Source organism: Phoca vitulina, unplaced genomic scaffold (assembly GCF_004348235.1).
Source record: "Phoca vitulina isolate PV1807 unplaced genomic scaffold, GSC_HSeal_1.0 scaffold2, whole genome shotgun sequence".
NCBI classification, from domain to species: Eukaryota; Metazoa; Chordata; class Mammalia; order Carnivora; family Phocidae; genus Phoca; species Phoca vitulina.
The window spans coordinates 22,712,264-22,731,789 of record NW_022589705.1 but is presented as its reverse complement, the minus strand read 5'-3'; the positions used below and the strand labels follow the sequence as shown (position 1 = coordinate 22,731,789).

Here is a 19,526-nt window from a genome sequence, read left to right as displayed (position 1 = left end):
CTAAATGTCGTACATATTCAACACGCAAAAACCCGGTGAATACTGGAAGCGCGTAGTTTATACTTGCTTTCTCTACTTTATTGTATCTTTTTTTGCTCTTTAACTCACTAAAATTAGGCTTCCTCTTCTGTTGCTGGAACTGTTTAATTAGAGTCACCAGTGACTTCCAGTTGCAAAATCCAGCAAACTCCCTTTGGTGCCTATCTCATTGTGTCTCTCTGTGGACTCGATGCTGTTGGTCACCTCCTTGTACGGCCCAGCTCCCTTTGCTTTCATGACACTGCACTCATCCAGTCCTTGTATGTCTCTGACCATACTTTCTCAGCCTCCTTGGTAAGACATGGTTCCATAAATGCTGGTGTTCCCTGAGGCTCTCTTCTGGGCCCACTGATCTCCATGCTTCTCCCTGGGGTGAGTTCTCCTTTCAAGGTCAGCTACTACCTACTTGCTCATTTTTGTGTAATGGACCATGCATGAATTTTAAAACCAGATAAACTCAAGTTGTAATTCAGCCTTGCCACTTAACTTGCCCTGACCTGAGCTGTTATTTAACATCCCTGTACTACAGTTGCTTTGTCTTTAAAAAGAGCATATTTAATACTACCTACTTCTTTGTATGATAGTCAAGTGTTTTCTCCTCCCAGGTGGCACAACAAATTCAACATGTCTAAAATAGAATGCAGCATATTTCCCTCTGTAGTCTTTTGTATTCTCTTGTTCAGCATGTGGCCCAGCCATTCTCTCGGTCACTCCTGCTCCACATGTGGGAATCATCTTTGACTGTTTCTCCCTCACCTACATTTGGTCCATCATTAGGTCCTACCAGATAACCTCCTAAATATTTCTTGCCTTGGCCACTGACTCTCCACCTCTGCTCTCAGTGCCCATCATCTCTTGTCTAGGCCCCTGTACCAGCTTCTAACCCTGTCCTGCCCAATAGGGTAACCACAAGCCACATGTAATTATTTACATTTAAATTAGATTAAATTAAATTCAAAATTCAGTTCCTCAGTCTAACTTGTAACATTTCAAGTGCTGGATAGCCCCACGTGGCTGGAGTCTACTGAATTGGGTAGCACATCTATAGAACATTTTCATTATTGCAGGAAGTTTTTTTGGACAGTGCTGTTCTAGACTGGGGGTTGGCAAACTAAGGCTCAAGGGCCAAACCCACTGCTGTTTTTTGTAAATAAAGTTTTATTGGGGCACAGCTATGCACCTTTGTTCACATGACCACTGTTACACTACAACAGCGGAGTCCGTTTGTTGGGACAGAGACTGTACGGTTTCCAAAGCCTATTACCTTATGTCCACTCTCTGGCTCTTTGTGGAAGAAGTTTGCTGATTCCTGCTCTAGATAGACTGTCTACCTGTCTCCAATCCTGTTTCCCTTTTATTTCGCTTCTGTATTATTCTCTTCTATGATGATCTCTCTAAAACACAACAATGAACATGCAGCCCCCCTGGTTGAATCCCCTCAGTGACTCTGGCTGCTTACAGGATAAAACATGGACTCTTTAATGGGATACAGAACTTTTTCTGTTACATCTGTTATTCTTTCTGCCACATTTTCCCCCCTCAAAAATCTCCTCTCATTCCAGCTTGTCCATGTGCTGGAAAGGTCTCCTGGCTCCTTACTCCTCCTTCAGGACTCAGCCTAAGGATTATTTCCATCACTAAACCCCACCTCTCTCAGGTTCGGTTGGGTGTCCCTCACCTGTGCTTCCATAATAGTGACGTAGAGTTATACCATTATGATTAGTGTATTTTATGATAATATTCTCTCTCTCTCTCATTTTCTGTTTCTTACTCATCTCTGTGTTTCATTAGATCAGGGGCAAAATTTTGTTAAACTTTGCATGGTCCAGCACTCACTGTCTGGCACATAGTACCCATTTAATTACTTTTTGAAAAAATGACCCCCAAGAGGTGATCAGTTAAGCTCTAGCAATGTCCATCTCTTAAATATGATTCAAAATAGGAGATTTTGAAGCAGGAGAAAATTAGGTCTGATGCTTAAAGGAACTTCAGTTTGTTTTTGTTGGAAACTCTTTGAGAACTCGTAAAGTTAGAAATAGTTTAATTCTATACCTGTATCTAAAAGCCTTGAATCTTTAGTAAATTAAGAAAAGGAGAAGTGTGGTTGGAATGTGAACAAGAAATGGTATAATGCAACAACAAGGAGATCATAACAAAATTGAGTGCAGCTACTTAAGCTCTGTTAGAGTTTTCTGTTGGTTAATTGTTTTCTTTGTGATATTTTTAGGTTTTCTCTATTTTAAAGCTTTGTATAATTTAAGAAGGCACATGGGATGCATGTGGTGGGTTACAGAGGAAAAGAAGACTGACATAAAGCTTAGACACCTGGGCTTCAATTACATTTCTGCTGCTGAGTTATACCCATGTATCAGGTTTCTTTTTATAATAGTGGTAACTTCTCTCTTGCCTAAATGCCTTTAATTGCCATGAGGACATATTTATGCATTGCTATTAAAATTAAATAGTTTGTAAGAACTTTGTACATATGCTCCTTAATATGTTAATTCAGTATTTCCTAAATACCTCCTCAGTACTTAAGTGTCCCAGTGTCTGCCTTCCGGGACCTTCTAGTATGGTGTCTGGTGTCACGTCTATGTTTGAAAAAGTAGGACTTAAAAATATGAAATAATGAGCTAGTAAAACAAGTTGTTATATGAAAAGGGGCAAGAAAAAAGTGCTGGTATTAATGGTATAAAACAGCTGTTTTCAAACTTGTTGATCTCATAAATTATTGAGGACTTGAATGAACTTTTATTTCCTGTGGGCTTATATCTATTGATATTTGCCAGATTGGAAATTAAAACTGCAACATTAAAAATATTTATTAGTTCATTTAATAGTAACAATGATATTTTATATTAACATAATGTGTATTTTTTTGTGAAAAATTACTACGTTGCCAAAATGAAAAAAATTTTAGTGGGAACAGTATCATGGATGTACATTTTTGCAAATCTTCCTAATGTCTAGCATGGTGGTATTTATATGGATTCTCAAGGCTGCCTCTGTTTTCAGTCTGTTGTGAAATGTTGTTTTGGTTGAAGCATATGAAAAAAAACCCCGGCCTCTCAGAGTTAATAATGTAATAGGAAAAGATAGAAGTATTTGAGTAGCCTTTTCAAGTATTCAAGGATATTCTTCTTTAACATTACACCAAAATATACCAAGAAGTAGTTTCTTAAAGGTTAGTTAAATGTAGAATCTGAAATTATATCAGCAAACTTTCCATACATAGTTACATTCAAATTCATTGGACTCTCTGTGCTTTGAATCTTTTGCCCATGCATAATTGTATAACATCATGCCTTGGTCATTTGGTTATTTGGTCCACTGAGTTATGTAGGCCTTCTAAGTGTTGGTACATTTTTAGTAATATTTAAAAAACCTCACATTAGTTAATATCACCACTGATCTTATTTAAAAAGTCTCTAAGCATTGGGAGGCTATCAGAGTCTTTTTCCAGATAAAATTTTTCCAAAATTCTGATTTTCATTTGAAAGTTCAAATTTTGTTACTGGCAACAAATACTGACAAGCTTCTTTTCTCGATGTGACGAACTCACTTTTCATTTTTGAGAAAATGCCTGCCAAATACCCAAGTCTAAATAACATAGTTTTTCAGTTTTTTTTCAAGTAAAAATGGTGTTCCATGGAAAAGGCATGTAGTTTAGCTCATAATTCAAATCATCATTCAAGGGTTTTTTCCTTCAGACAGCTGTTGTACTTTGAAGCAGAAGTGTGTTATGTATACTTCTCATTTTATCACACAGAATATTAAAAAGATGTACTCAGAGGTCATGATGCAATGAAATTACTGGTCTTCATCAGGGACATTCTTAAGTGAAACCAGTTTTTCCCCCTTCTGTAACTTTTTTTTTTTTTTACTCCCTTGTTTTGTTTTTAATTGCAAGTGTGGCGGTAAAGAATACAATGTCCACTAGTACCATTTTGTGCCATTGCTGTGATTTGTGCTAAGATGACAGTAATTTTATCTACCAGTGTTTTGCACCGTCATTGTAGAAGTCAGCACAAGAAGCAAAGTGGATAATATTTTAATATTATTATAAAAATAGTTTTCTCTTGTACACCCTCCAAAAAAGTCTCAGGAGTGCATGGACCACATTTTAAGACCTATTTTTGATTGATATTTGTCATGTAAGCCTTCACAGAGAAAGCAGGACATATTCTTAAAATGGTTTAGGATGTTTTTAGAAATGGATGGTGAGGGGAGGCCCTCCATTCAAGGAGGAAGGAATTAACATAAGTTTTTAAAAAGTGGAATAAACATGCTGTATGAAAGGGAAACCCAAACTTGTAGAATCAAAGAATATGTCTAGGAGGAGGGTGGATAGACATAGAGGGTGTTGAGTGTCAGAGAGAGCTGACTGAACTTGACCTGGTGGATAATGAGAATATAGTCTGGTGGAGGAAGTCATTCTGAAAATAGCACTGAGTAATTGTAGTTTTTGGTTATTTGTAGGATAGATTGGAAGACTGGAGGAAAAAGATTGGGTTAGAAGGTTAGCAGACAGTTCTTAGTTATGTGCATGAATGGTGTAATTTCATTAGTCCAGAAAATAAATAGGAGTCCAAATTAGGCTGTGGGGATAGAGAAAAGATGACAAAAGAGAGATTTCAGGGAAGAAAAAGTGAAATTGGCAATGGATGAGAAATTAGAGATAGAGAAAAGGGATGAGTGTAGGATAACTTCTCTGCTGTACCTTTGAGGAATGGGCCCATGAAAAGAGATGAGGAGACAAGAGGAAGCCTGGAGGTTAAGTGGTGGGTTTGGTTTGGAGATGTTAGGTGAGAGGACAGACAGAGCATCTGAGTGGAAATGTAGTAAGAGGTACAGAGAGGAATTTTGAAATGATCAGATAGAGGTGACATTTGAAGCCATGAGAAAAGATGGCATTTAAACGATAAAGTTGAGTGTCTAGAATGGAAGTATAAGATAAGGAAGAGTAGATAATGAAGGAATAGTTTAGAAGAAGAAGGGGAGTCAAAATAACATTGGGGCAGAAGGCAACTTTTCTAAATTTAAGTTTCTGAATCCGTAAAATTTCAGAGTTAATATTTATTAAATTCCAATGTTTACATGCCTGAAAGGATGACATTTGCAACCAAGATACAACTAGGGTCAACTCACTGCCCAGTCTCTGTGTAGAGTCCCAGAATCAGTACAGCCATCCAAAACCTTATTGGAGTTTTTCCAAGGATGTCAACAAAGGTCCAGTTTGTTACTCACAGCAACACTTCTTAAAATTCTCTTCGCTCCTCTTGAACTCACAGTATCTCCCGGACCCTGCAGCTTTCCCAAGGCTCATTCAAACTTCTGACCCTCAACTCCAAACTCCAAAAACTCACCAAAGGTGCTGTGTAGGGATTGATTTTTTTGCTTCCATCCTCGGTTCTCACTTTTTTCTTTCTTTCTCTACCTGCAAGGAGCCCCTTCTGCTTTTTCCAGATGTGAATTATACCAAATAGTACCTTGTTTTTATACTATTTGTAGTTAGTACCACACTCTGCACAGTTAATTCCCAGGACATAATTGAAAGGTTCAGATTTGTTTGGAAGGGCAGTGGGAGAAAGAAGTGCTAAATGACCAAAGACAGATTGTTCTCTATGGGGTTGGCTGAGGATTATAAACACATACAATTTGCTGTCTTTTCTTGTATACCTTGACTTAGTAATAACTGTAGATGGTGGGTAAAAGAGTTTTCCCTCTGTCCTTTCTTTCCACATGCATGTCTTCTTTCTTCCTCCTGCCCCTTTCCCTCTCAGCTTCAATACATATATTCAAAAACTGTTAGCCTTTATTTGTTGGAATGAAAGTGTTTGAATTAGGTGAGAAGTAGATTCCATCAAAATAAGTGGCCCTTCTGGTGTGAGAGAGGAAGATAAGAGCAACTATGTAAATATTTCACCTTGAATTAATATATGAGCTCTTTCTTTTAAAAGAGACTGGCTTGGGGTGCCTGGGTGGCTCAGTTGGTTAAGTGTCCAACTTTTGATTTCAGCCCAGGTCATGATCTCAGGGTCATGAGATTGAGCCCTGAGTGAGGCTCCATGCTGGGCATGGAGCCTGCTTGAGATTCTCTCTCTCCCTCTTGCTGCCCCTCCCGTTTGCTCACACGGGAGCGCGCTCTCTCTCTCTGTCTAAAAAATTATAAATGAATGAATGAATGAATGAGTCTGGCTTAAAGACCAGGCACTGGTAACATGAAAAAATTGGCAGAAGATAAATATGGTGATTGCATAGTAAAGCCAAAGGACAAGTTCTTTAAGTCTGGATTTGTAGATAATCACCTTCCTACACAACCAAAAATTTAGAAAGTGCATGAAGTGCTTAGAGAACACAAAGTATAAGTATTCTGGACTAAATACAGTCTAGGACTTGTGAGAAGAGCAAAGTCTAGAAAGGTTGAGTCAGGGGAGACCAGTTGAGTTGTTGTAGTCATAGATGTAAGAGATACTGAGAACCAAAAACTGTAACGGCAGCAGTGGGAATGGAATGAATCAGGGAAGGATAAGGGAGAATTTTAGGAAATGAAATGGATAGGGCTTGGTTACAGACTTTAGGCATAGTCTAGGATGACTGTAAGTTTCTGATTTGGATAACTAAGTGATTGGTGATGCCACTGATAAAGTTTGGAAGGATTGGTAGGTATAAATTTCCAGTTATAAAATGAGTGGGGATGTAAGGTACAGCATGGGGAATACAATCAATAATGTTGTATCAACTTTGTATGATGATAGACATTAACTAGACTTATTGTGATGATCGGTTCCCAGTGTGTACAAATGTGGAACCACTATGCTGTACACTTGAAACTAATATACCACGGTATGTCAATTATACTTCAGTTTTAAAAATAAATCTACAGACCACACACACACACACACACACACACACACACACACACTTTCCACAGAAAGACCTGGATTTAAGCAAAGAAAAAGCAAACATTGGGATGCTCATGACACAATAACATACAAACTGAATTGAAAAGATGGCCTTTGGGCTCTTTCCAGTCTTATCCAGCTCTCTGAAATATAACCATTTAATTACACAAACCAATTTTCTCTGGCTTAGTGTTATTGTGAAAGTTTGCTTGTGCAAATTCCTTAATTTTTATATGAAAATGGAGTTTATTCATGAAAATAAAAATGTTTCCATCTATCAAAAACCCCACAAATGATTGGGAGGATCAGAAGAGAAACAGGCAGTTTTCTGTGGTAGGAGGAGTGGTTAGGCAAGGAGAAGGGTATTGGTTTTAGGCATGTTGAGTTTGGGGCATACTTGAGAATTTGTGAAATTCTCACCAATAAATGAGGTGAAAATGTTCAACAATAAATTAAAAATCTGGAACTACAAGTAGACCTTGAGAGAGGACTTGAAATTAGAGATTTGTGTTAGGGTGTTGAGCCCTTGAGAGTGGATGAAATGGCCTTGGTAGCACGTATAGAAGGGAATGGTGCTTGGGAGGCACAAATATTTAAGAGGCAGAGGAAGTAGAGTTTGAGAAAGTGTAGTTAAGGAACCAAGAGGAAAATAGCATCATGGAGGTCAGGAGAGATGGAAGTATGATGGTTGGCAATGTTGTATGCTATAGAAAGGCGACTTACAATGAAGGCTAAGACAAACCCACTGTCTTGGGTATGGGGAAGCCACTGGTGACCAGTTTCTTTTGTAGGGGAATGTAATCATATTGTACTGGGTTGTGAAGTATAGCAAGAATGTGAATATACTGTTGACTTCTCTTTCAAAAAGTGTGATAGGAAGACAAGCAGAGGAGAGATTTTTGGATTAGGAAGAATTGAGCATGTTGGTGAGAAAGACGAAAGAATCCATCTAGGTGGAGCAAGGGGAATGGGATAAAGTCCCACAAGGTGGAGTGGGGTCCTGATCATGGGCAGGGAAGCAATTAGCGTTGGAGAGAGCAAGAGAAACCTCTTTATCTGAGTATGAAGGTAAAGGTGCCTGAAAAGAAGTTTTGAGACCTTGAGATCAGAGTTTGAGGAATTCATGGTTGATGGACTCTACTATCTCAGTAGTTGGAAGAGGCCAGTTCCTCTGAAGGGACTGAGAAATAGAAAAGAATGAGGAAGGAAAGTAACTTGAATGGTGAGACAGAGGTTGGAAGCAATTTTATGGAGTGTGGAGTTAAGTAATTAAGACCGTGAAGGAAATTTGAGAATTCAACTGAAGTGCAGCTCTCTTTAAATTATAGTTGTCCCTGCCATTTATCTTACTCTCAGTATTGGTGACTAATAATTATTTCTTGAATTCTTAGTGGGGAGTTTCTTACTATGTGTCATAACAGCTTCATAGCAGAAGGGAGTTCCTATCATCGTCCCCAGTTTTGTAGAGAGAAAACTGAGATGTAGAAGTCAGTAACAGTGAGAGAAGCAGGCTCTGAACCTAGGCATCCTGGTTGCAGAGTACAGCATGCACCTGCAATGTATACTACATGCCTGGGAAAGCTGGTGTGATAAGAGGTTGGAGGCAGGCAGGGTGGGTGGGATGGGGGAAGTGGCAAGAGACCTGAGGGTGCTGATTATGTGTTCTGAAGTTAACTGAATTCAGGGAGGTGGGAAAGGAAGTAATCAAGGTCTAGAGGCTGATAGTGAGGGATTTGAGAGTTGGGTGGTTGAAGAATAGGTTTAGGTAGAACTGGGTAAAGTGAAATATGGGGTGCTAAGAGTTGTGATGAGAAAGTGATTGGTCATTTGAGGGATAGCATTTCTGATAATCCCAAGGCCACCATATAGTCTAAGAAATGAATGGCTGAGGTTAACAAGGGAAGTCTTTGGAGTAGAGAAGACTGGAGGATAGGAGATCTGGATTAGAACAAAGGATTTGGACTTTCCTGCTTCAGTGACACTTTTCCTGTTTGTGATATTTTATTAATTTGACCATTGCTGCCTAAATAGTTTCTCTTTTAATTGACTTGAATAATTGGGCTTTTCTCTTTTCACACTACATATACTTATAAATTGTAATACACCTCTTATCCTACCAATTACTCCTACTTGATCTTTTGATCTCTCTTAGTAAAATATTTTAAGGTTTTCCTCACTATTAAGTTTTAGTTACTGAGGTTAAGCAGTTTCTAGCTTAGTCATAACTCATTCAGTCAAATTAAATATTCAGATACATGGATATATTTTACTACATTTACCATTTAATCTCTAAACAATGAGGTAAAATGCAACAAGATCTTTTTCAAGGAGCAGAAAGAACAGAGAAAATACGGACTTTTTAAAAATAAACTTTGAGAATAATTTTAGACTCATAGAAAAGTTGCAAGGATGATACAGAAGGTCCCTATACACCCCACACCCAGTTTCCCCTATTAATATCTTACATTAGTAGGGTAAATTTGTCACAATTCATGAACAAATATTGATACGTTATTATTAACCAAGTCGGTACTGTATTCAGATTTCCTTAATTTTTACCTAATGTCCTTTTTCTGTCTCAGGACCCCATCCAGGATACCACATTACATTTAGTTGTATCTCCTTAGACTCCTCTTTGTTGTGACGGTCTCTCAGACTTTCGTTGTTTTTGAGGTGTTTTTGGGTACTGGTCAGGTGTTTTGTGGAGTATTTCTCACTTTGGGTTGGTCTGATGTTTTTCTCATGATTAGACTCGGGTTATGGGGTTTTGGGAGGAAGACTACAGAAGTAAAGTGCCATTCTCATGACAACGTATCAGGCCTCCCTGCTATAAACATGACTTATCACCGTTGATGTTTTCCTGTTCACCTGGCTGAAGTAGGGTTTGTCAGATTTCTCAATTTTAAAGTTACTCTTTCTATCCCACCTGCCTTCTATCCTGAACTCTAGAAGGAAGTCACTATTACTTAGCTCCCCTCTTGAGGAGCGGGAAGTTATGCCTTATCTCATTGAGAGTGCAGTATCTACAGAAATTATTTGTAATTATTCTGCATAGGATATTTATCTTTTCTAATCACTCATTCCTTCATTCATTTATATTACTATGGATTCATGGATATTTATTTTATACTTCAGGTGTTTTAAATCCAGTACCACATTATTTATTTATTATTTGTTCAAAACGGTACAACTTTAGCCATTGAGCTCTTTCAGTTGGTTTCTGTGTCCCTTTGATATAACCTCATCATTTTGTTTTTTAAGTACTTCCTTACTTTCTGGCAGTAAAAAATACACTAGATTCATATTGTATATTCTCTGTTCCAGCCCTAGAATCAGCCATGTCTCAAGGAGCCCTGGTTCCTTTTATTGGAGAATGGTATGAGAGACCAAGATCTAGGCCCTGGGTGTGCTCATTACTACTGGGGCATCATTGTTACTATGCTCTCCCAGGTGACCACTTGGAAGTATACTAACCTGTGTATACATAGGGTACATAGCTAACTATAATTAGTCCTGCTGCATCCGTATTTATATCTGTATTAAGCTAAATGAGTTCATACTGATGTTTTCAACTCTAATCCAGTATAATATGGATCAATCTAGCCTCTTCCACTCACTTGTCTGTAACTTTGCACTCCAACAGTAAGACACCTGGTCCCCACTTCACCATCAAACACATGTACTTATTTGTTAAATCCCAATATATATGTGTATATATATATATGTATAATGGTTTCAGAATTAACCTGTTCTTCCATGACACACAACTTTATCAACTAGAGCACAGTGCCTGTGTACAGTTTTGTTTTGTCTTTAGTCTTACAGCTACCATACATTTTCAGAGTTACTTAGATCACCTGTTTTTATTCCACTTCCTACAGTGAGGTTATGTATGTATTTGTAAAGCAGTTAGATTCTTCTGTCACAGTCTAGATTCCATCCTGGCACCCCCAATCTCCTAACTGACATTTTAAAATTTGTACACACTCTTCATGCTGTTCTGTGGATTTTGACAAATGCATAACATCATATATTCACCACTACAATATTATACGGAATTGTTTCACCACCCTAAAATACCTCCTATGCTTCACTTACTCTACCCTTTTCCTCTCTCCCTGAACCTCTGGCAACTACTGACCTGTTTTCTGTCTTTATAGTTTTGCATTTTCTGGAATGTTATAGAAATGGAATCATAATGTGGATAGCATTTTCAGACTGGCTTCTTTCATTTAATAATATGCATTTAAGATTCATCCATGTGGTTATGTAAATTGATAGTTTGTCCTTTTTATTGCTGAATGGCATTCCATTGTGTGGATATACCACAATTTGCTTATCCATTCAGTTTTTTTTTTTTTTAAGATTTTGTTTATTTGAGAGAGATGGGGGAGAGCACAGACGAAGAGTGAGAGGGAGAAGCAGACTCCCAGATGAGCAGAGAGCCCAACATAGGGTTCGATCCCAGGACCCTGAGCTCATGACCTGAGCCGAAGGCAGACGGTTAACCAACTGAGCCACCCAGGCGCCCCCTCCATTCACCTACTGAATAACATCTTGGTTGCTTGCTTGCTTCCAGTTTTTTGCAATTATAAGTAAACCTGGTGTAAACATTTGCATGCGATTTTTTGTGTGGACACAAATTTTAAAATCAGTTGGAAAAATACCTAGGAGAGTGATTGCTGGATTGTGTGCTATGAATATGTTTAGTGTTATAACTGCCATATTGTTTTCCAAAGTGGCTTTACCATTTTATTCTCACCAGCAAGGCTTTAGAATTCCTGTTGCTCCATATCCTTGCCAGCAATTGGTATTGCCAGAATTTTGGATTTTAATCATTTTTATAGATATGTATATATATGTATATATATGTATATATATATCTCATAGTTTTAATTTACAGTTTTCTAATGACAAATGATGTTGAACATCTTATCATATTCTTATTTTCCTTTGTATATCTTCTTTGATGAGGTGTTTAAGGTATTTTGCCCATGTTTTAATTGGGTTGTTGCCTTATTATTGAGTTTTAAGACTTCTTTTTATATTTTGGATACAAGTACTTTATCCTATATGTATTTTGTAAATATTTTCTCCCAGTGCATGGATGTCTTTTTATTCTGGTTTTTTTTTAATTCTGTTTTAACAGTGCCTTTCATAGAGTAAGTTTTTAATTTTAGTAACAATATTTTTAGTAACTATTTTTTTCTATAGTTGTGCTTTTGGTGTTATATCTAAAGTACGATCACCAAACCCAAGATCATGCAGATTTTTTCCTATGTTTTCTTCTAGAAGTTTCAGAGTTTTTCATTTTATGTTTAAGGCTGTGGCTTATTTTGAGTTAATTTTTGTGTAAAATGTGCTCTGCCTAGGTTCATTTTTCTGCATATGAATATCCAATTGTTCTAGCTGTTTGTTAGGAAAACTATTCCTTCTCCATTGAATTACCTTTACACTGTAGTCAAAAATCAGTTGAGTATATTTGTATGGATCTATTTCTGGGCTAACACTTTTGATCATTTGTTCTTTCACCAATGCTATGCTGTCTTGAATACTGTAGCTTTATATAGTAAGTAAGTCTTGAAAGTGGGTAGTATGAGTCTACCAGCTTTCTTCCTTTTCAGTATTGTGTTGGCTATTCTAGGCCCTTTGCCTCTCTATATAAATCTTAGGAGGATGTTCACTGAATTTTAAAAACTAAAAACATTTAAAATGGTTAATCTTTGGAGATGCAGAGTAAGTGTGATGCTTTTAAAAATTTTTTCCAGGTGGTTCTTTGAAGCTCTGAAGTATCCTAAGTTTTCCAAGGCTAACGTCATCAATGGAATACTCATGACAGTGGTGTTCTTCATCGTACGGATTGTCTCAATACCTCCTTTTTATGGTTACATTTATTCCGTGATTGGAACAGAAGCCTACATAAGGCTTGGATTTTTAATCCAATGTTCCTGGATCTTTACTTGTGCTATTTTGGATGGGATGAATGTCATGTGGATGATCAAAATTACAAAGGGTTGCATCAAAGTCATCTCTCTCCTCAGACAAGAGAAAGCCAAAAGTAGTCTTCAGAATGGAAAACTTGACTAAAGGTGGGCTACTGATAAGCATACTTCCATACTGTCCATGTTATATCTACTGATAGGATGAATTCTTGGCATGTTCTTGTACTTCTTATTAATTATATTTGTTATCGAGGGTTTCAGTGCTTTTTTTTTTAACCTTTAGAAAAGAGAAACTAAAACTTAGTTTTTATTCCAAGATTTCTGATTTTCTTCTGCATTATAAGCATGGATAAAATCTTAAAGGTTTAAATAAAAAATTATAAATATAGTGGTGAATCTTTTCAGAAATCTGTTAACCTGCATTGGTATTTTTCTCTGTGAAAAGATGACTATGCTAATTGGTTGCACTTGGTTTTATGTCACCAATTTTGCTGAAAGAATGGGAACTGCTTTTAAATTTGTAAATAGCTCTCAACACTTTGTCGTACTGCACTCATTTCTTACTGTGGCTGTCAATACCCGTTTAGGGTTTAATTTCTAAATTGTTGAAATGTTCTTTTCTTAGGCTATTAGAAATGATGTATTTTTTGTTTAGATATGCTATCATTTATGAATGATGAAGTATTTTGCTTACTTTGGGAATATTTAATTAGTTCAGTCATGGAAAATACTTCTTTAATTTTTAGATTTTTCAGACATCACTTTATTATTTCTATTTTTAACATTTTATCAAACTACTGCTTTTTTATTTGTAGTAAGGCTTAAGACAGATCTTACAGAGCTCCTTAAGAGATGAATTCCTCTTTCTAAAAGCATGTTATAGATGACTAATAGGTCATTTTTAGGCTAATAGGAGGAATCATTAAGAAAAAAGCTTTAACACTGCTGTCTCTGTTTCCCTTGCACTTTTTCCATGAAAAATATATTATTTCTATTTGTAAAACCTCCCCTAAGTTCAGAACCCAACATCATCAGTACCAAAGTGTTAATGCAGTATATATTTGTCATGCTCCTAATATGACGTAGGCCTCTTCTTAATGAGACCAAAACTCCAAAAAATCAGTATTCACATTTTAGTCACAGTTTACACCTATGCTTGCTTAACCAGCATTTTGAGTGCTTTGAATTTCTGTCTTTCCTGAAGGACAGGAAAAAAAAAATAGATAATTTAATCCAAGTATTCCGATTATTAATATCCTTGTCTCACGTGATGATAAATTTATGGCTGGTGACTCCGGTTTTTTGGTTTTGGGTTTTTTTGTGTATGTGTAAGTATATGTTTGCTTTTTCTTTGGTTCTTACAACCCCAATATAGAATTATATAATTAGCTATTATTGCCTTTATTTATTTTTCTCAAGTACTTGATTTTAATGATTGTTCTTACCTAAGAAAGAAAGAAATTTAATCAGTGACGGCTGCTTGAGTTTAATTGAACCCAAACCAAAAGATCTAATCCACTCAGTTTCTCAGTTGGCAGGAGAATGACTCACTTTCATTGTCCATGTTATGATGGTGAAGGGAGGCTGGCTGGCTAGATCAGACTTTGATTTGATTTGATCTGGCTGTCTAATGCAGAGAGAGCCTGATAAGTTTTAGAACATTTAGAACATTTAGAACATTTACATTGAAATCTCAGTCAATAACTCGGTGAGAAAATCAAATTGATTGGCTTATAGTAGGTACACTTATTTTTGAAAGACTTAATTAAAGTAATGTAAAGTATAGGTATTTGTTTTTAAAGCTAATATTACATTGATAATTTGTTACCAAATTTAGTGCCTTTGACATCATAGGCACTTAAGTGCATATTGGTTGTTGAGAGGGGGTAGGAAAGCACATGGTTTTATCTTGCTCTTTTCTTGCTCTTTTGCAAGAAAACTGGATTTTTAAAAGGAAAACATTTATATTAGAAAACTATTTTGGAAATTACTTTAAAAAAAACAAAACTTGAAATAAATATTTTTGACTCTGGGGATATTTCTATAGTTTCTGAACACAGATTTTAAACCCACCATCAAAATGAAGACAATATAAAGCAATATATTGCAATGTATTGTAATATAAAACTCACTAATTAGTGAGTTTCCATATAGCAGTTTCAGTTTTTGTAGTTGCTATTTCATGCTTGAAACTTTATTTTTACTTTCATTGGCAGCATTTTCATTAGTATAGCTGTTCACAAAACAAATGTTTAAAATATCAATGCTTTGAACTAAAGTTCATTAATCCCTTAGTCAGCAATTCTTATTTTATGCTGACTGCATGACAGCTAATTCAACATCCACATTCAATATCCAAAAGTAGAAGCTACGTATTTCCTTGTACAACATGCATGAAATGGAAAAGACACTACAAACTGCCATACTACTTTAAGTCAGATCTTTATAGGAGCTATTTCACTGTTCTGTGATTATATGCACCTACCTAAGATACAAGGAGTTAAAGACATAACATATCATTTATTCAGTGATGAATTTATCATTTATTAAATGACAAACTTTTGCTAGACATTTTTCATATTAAGTATTTTGACTACCTGGATTAATTTAAATGATTCTATTAGGCATTCTGAATTTAACAACTATTAAAATATTTGTAGAAAATTAAAGCAAATTGGTATAAATTTTTAAGCAACTCTATTTTTATAGAAAAAGATTAGTGACAACCTGTAACTATAAAGATGTTATTTGAATGTGTAGTAGTCTAAAAAATAAAAATTCTTACAAAATTTTGAAAGTGAATGAAAATCAACTAAATAGCATGCAAGATCATAGACTCTGCATCTGATATTTTATTTGGGAGAATTTGAAAATTATGAGCTTGAATTTGTACAATTTGCATTCTTGTGTCTGAAATCTTTCCAGTGGGTATTGTTTGCATTTATTTAAAACTCAAAATGGAGTTACATATGAGTGCAAAGAAACTAACTCCTGCATAAGTTGATACCTTATAGTAAGTTAAGATGCGATCTTTATTCCAACTGTTTAGTTGTGTTGTTTCATGGGCTAGTGCTATGTTTAGAGAAGTAATAATGTCTTTACCATTCCTAAGGGTGACTGACATACCATGGATGCCGCAGTACTATTGTAAAGGTCTAGTTTTAAAAACTGCCTCATTTATAGGTGTTTGAATCAAATTCTTTTCTAAATTTTAATCTATTTAACTCAACTTTTTGCTAAAGTGTCGGTTTTTAAATTGTACACTCTGTGAGGTGCGTTGGGTGTTTGCAGAATGGTTCTTCACGGTTGTAAAGGACCAGCTTTATGGTTGGTTACACCATTTGTCATCATGCATTAGAAACAGTCTTGTCGTGGAGATATCTAGGGGAAAGTGTTGTAATATTCATGTTTATTCTGTTAAGTTTTTAAGGGAAATAAACATGTTCCAAAAGGCACTATTAAAATAAATGTTTGAATAAATTTCAGTTTCTAGGTTACTCTTAACTCCAATATGGAAGTATGCCTACAAATTGGCTTTCAGTGGTTTAGTCTGTTGCTTGAAATTGAAAAGTCCATGTAATTGTTGACATCATCAGTTACACTTCATGGAAGACTATGTATTTGTGTGTCTTGGGTTCCAGAAGAAGCAAACTCGTATAATTTTATCAGAAATGTGGCACAGTGTTTCTCCGCACGTACGAACCAGCACAGCAGTGAGACCCCTCCTGTGTCTAGAGACCCTGGGCGCACACACAAACCTCCCAGCCTTAACCACAGCTTGGTTGACAACAGGCACACTAAAGCTACTGCAAGGGACTTTTCATGTGAAGCACATGGGGTATGTGTGAGAACAATGAGAAGCCAGCAAGACCTGGAGTTGGAGACACTGCGGCTGATTTTCCCTTAAAAGGCATAATGCCCCTCCCTCATCTAGAACTTTTTCTCTGAATCCTTCCAGCCCTTCCAACTCATCCTCCTAATGCCCTTAAGACTTTACCAGCACCTCCATCCCTTATGCTAGCACCTTTCAACATCAACTTTTGAGGCTTCCCCATACCCATAAGCTTTCTGGTCTATTGCAGCAAACTTCAAAGTTTTCAAGTATGTTCTTCCATTGAAAAAAAAAAGCATTGCAGTAAGTTTAAGTAGAGGTCAGCAAACCATAATTGCTAAGAGGCTATCGGAAGCCATTTAGTATTTAATAATACTTGTTACAAGATGAAACAAGGCTAATAAGGTAATGGTCTTATTGAGAAACATCTGTAGTCTCTTAAACTGGCTTAGCAGTAAGAGCTTTATCTATGTTTCAGCTAGGGATTCATTGTAGGCCTGTAAATTATCTAAGTGTTCTTCCTTAGACCCCATGGCAGCAGGAGGAACTGAGGTAGCTCTGTTATGAGGCTGTTAGGAGGAGGGGCTGCTGGTCTGTGGCAGCATTCCTGAGTCCTGCTCTTTAATTGAGCCAATTTAGTTATGGTCATGTTTCTTTTAAAAACAAGCTTACCAGCAAGTGGATTACTCAGCACGTTTTACGAATGCAACACCCAAGGACTTGAGCCCTATCCTTTTCTAGCCCGGACCTCAAACTTCCTCTACCAGCCTTGGTAGTAAGTTGCACCTTTATTTGAAGATATTTTGGATAGCAATGAAGAACTGAAGGCTAGCTGCTAAAGATTGGTTTGTTTGCATTGAAAATGTTTACACTGATTCCCTTGTTGGTTATACCGTAAACCGTTTGTTTGCATTGAAAATGTCTACAGCAAACTGTAGACAGTTTCGGTATCAGGCCCTATATTTAAGACCAAAAACAATGAGAAATATTTCTAAATCTTAAAGATATAAATACAATACCTCTGGCTGAAAACTCGTTAATCATCGTCTGTATATTTTTTTCTTTATATCTTTACATAATTCTTTCTGTAATGAAGTGTGCTTAGGTATTTGCTACTTCTTGGTTAATGAAGCCTAAAAATATAACTGTAAATAAAATATGCTATATATTTTTCTGTTTCTTGCTTGGTTTGCTTCTAGTATAATTATGTCTACTTTTTACTTAAGGAATTTTTGCGTAGATAATACTCTCTTAGTAACTTGTACCTAGGATGAGTTAATGAGGTTTTTTGGTAATTATTAGAATTTGTAATAATAACTTTTAGACATAGATTTCATTTGAAAAAGCTACTTGAAGATTGCAGCAAATGTGATAGCTCTAGTGATATACACATTTCTGGGGGGGAATATACAACCTTACTATGTAATTGTTATAAAGATTTTGGAAGTCTTTCAAAATACATTTAACATTTTGAGAACACATCTCCTAATTTATTTCCATAAGGCTGAATGAAGAACTTTGTCTTATTTACAAAATGTGAGACTTGGTAATTTATAAATCAGTGTTACTCAGATTTATCAACAATTAAAATAGCAATTTAGTATTCTTTGCTGTCTGGTTGTGCTTAATTTGAATGGGATTAATTAATATCTCTAGGTAATTCCCTTAAAATTTTAAAATGTTTGTATTCTTTATTTGTATGTGTGTCAGTTTAAAGTATATGCAAGTTCTAAGCAATAATCTGCATGTTCTACAAGGTTGGCATTCCTTTGTCATGACAAATTTTATTTAATATTAATTTTAAGAATGTGTATAAAATCAATATCCTGCATATATAAATCATCCCTCCTCCCAATGAAAACCTTGAGATTTTCCTGTGTTAGAACATTAATGTGGTGCAAAGCTTTGTATTTTGTGGAAAAAAAAATTAATAAAATCATAATTATTTAGTGCAAAAGTTTGAGTCTACAAAGTGCACACTTTAACAGCAATTAATGAATAGATGATAAAAATTACTTTCCTCAAATCAAATCATCTCTCCTAGCTCTTGAATCCTAAAGCTAATATTTATCCTAAAGCTAATATTTATTCTTCAAGATGTTTATAGAGCTTGTTTACCCTCTTCCCTCCCTTTCCTCCCTTAGGTCTCTGCCTTATAAGAAACCAGGAGACATAGCAAACATTGTAGTCATGCTTGTTGATGGAAGGAATGGTGCTATCTAATCAATAGGCTCTTTTAGATTAAGTAAAACTTTGGCAGTTATGTTTTTAATCTCCTTCCCCATGTCCTTTAGGCCTCTCATGTGGTCTTGAGTGTGTTTTGCCTAATGTCTTGGCTGGAATTCTTCCCTTCTCAAATTACCCATGGTCTTAATCTTGCATCTTGGTCCGAGAATATCCAGTATATCAGAAAGCAGAGAGCTAATTGAATAGAATACTGAAGTGGTTTGGCCTTTGGAGAGCTTATCATGAGTCATGCTTCAGAACATGCCTAAAATGTTGTGTCAAGACTGGCAAAGGAACAGCTGAATTTCAAAATTAAAATAGCAGCCACAGCTGTTAGTGGAGATAGGCCACAGGTAAAATTACAAGGATTCAGAACGCCTCTAAGCAAGTGTAAGTGGGTGCTCTCTCTCACACCTCAGGCTGTCTCAAAGATGAGCCACCCTTTATTTCCTAGTCTTTACCAAAGTTAACTGCGTTCTCTCCCTGTCAATGGTCCTTAAACATGCACAAAATAAGCAAGTTGGCAAATTTGCAATTTTCCCCATTCTAGTAACTGATATCTGTTCCTAGGTGCTTCTCACA

General features: G+C 36.2%; 1 protein-coding gene across 5 annotated transcripts in view; it reads left to right on the top strand.

The window, feature by feature from the left end:
- Positions 1–18,667, top strand: part of LOC116643970 (TLC domain-containing protein 4-like) — a 104,743-nt gene extending 86,076 nt beyond the window's left edge. For all 5 annotated transcript variants that reach the window (XM_032423115.1, XM_032423134.1, XM_032423144.1 and 2 more), the window contains one exon: positions 12,713–18,667. In XM_032423115.1, coding sequence (XP_032279006.1) covers positions 12,713–13,031 — 319 coding nt within the window. In that variant the 3' untranslated portion in view covers positions 13,032–18,667. The remainder of the gene's footprint in view (positions 1–12,712) is intronic.
- Positions 18,668–19,526: the final 859 nt, after the last annotated feature.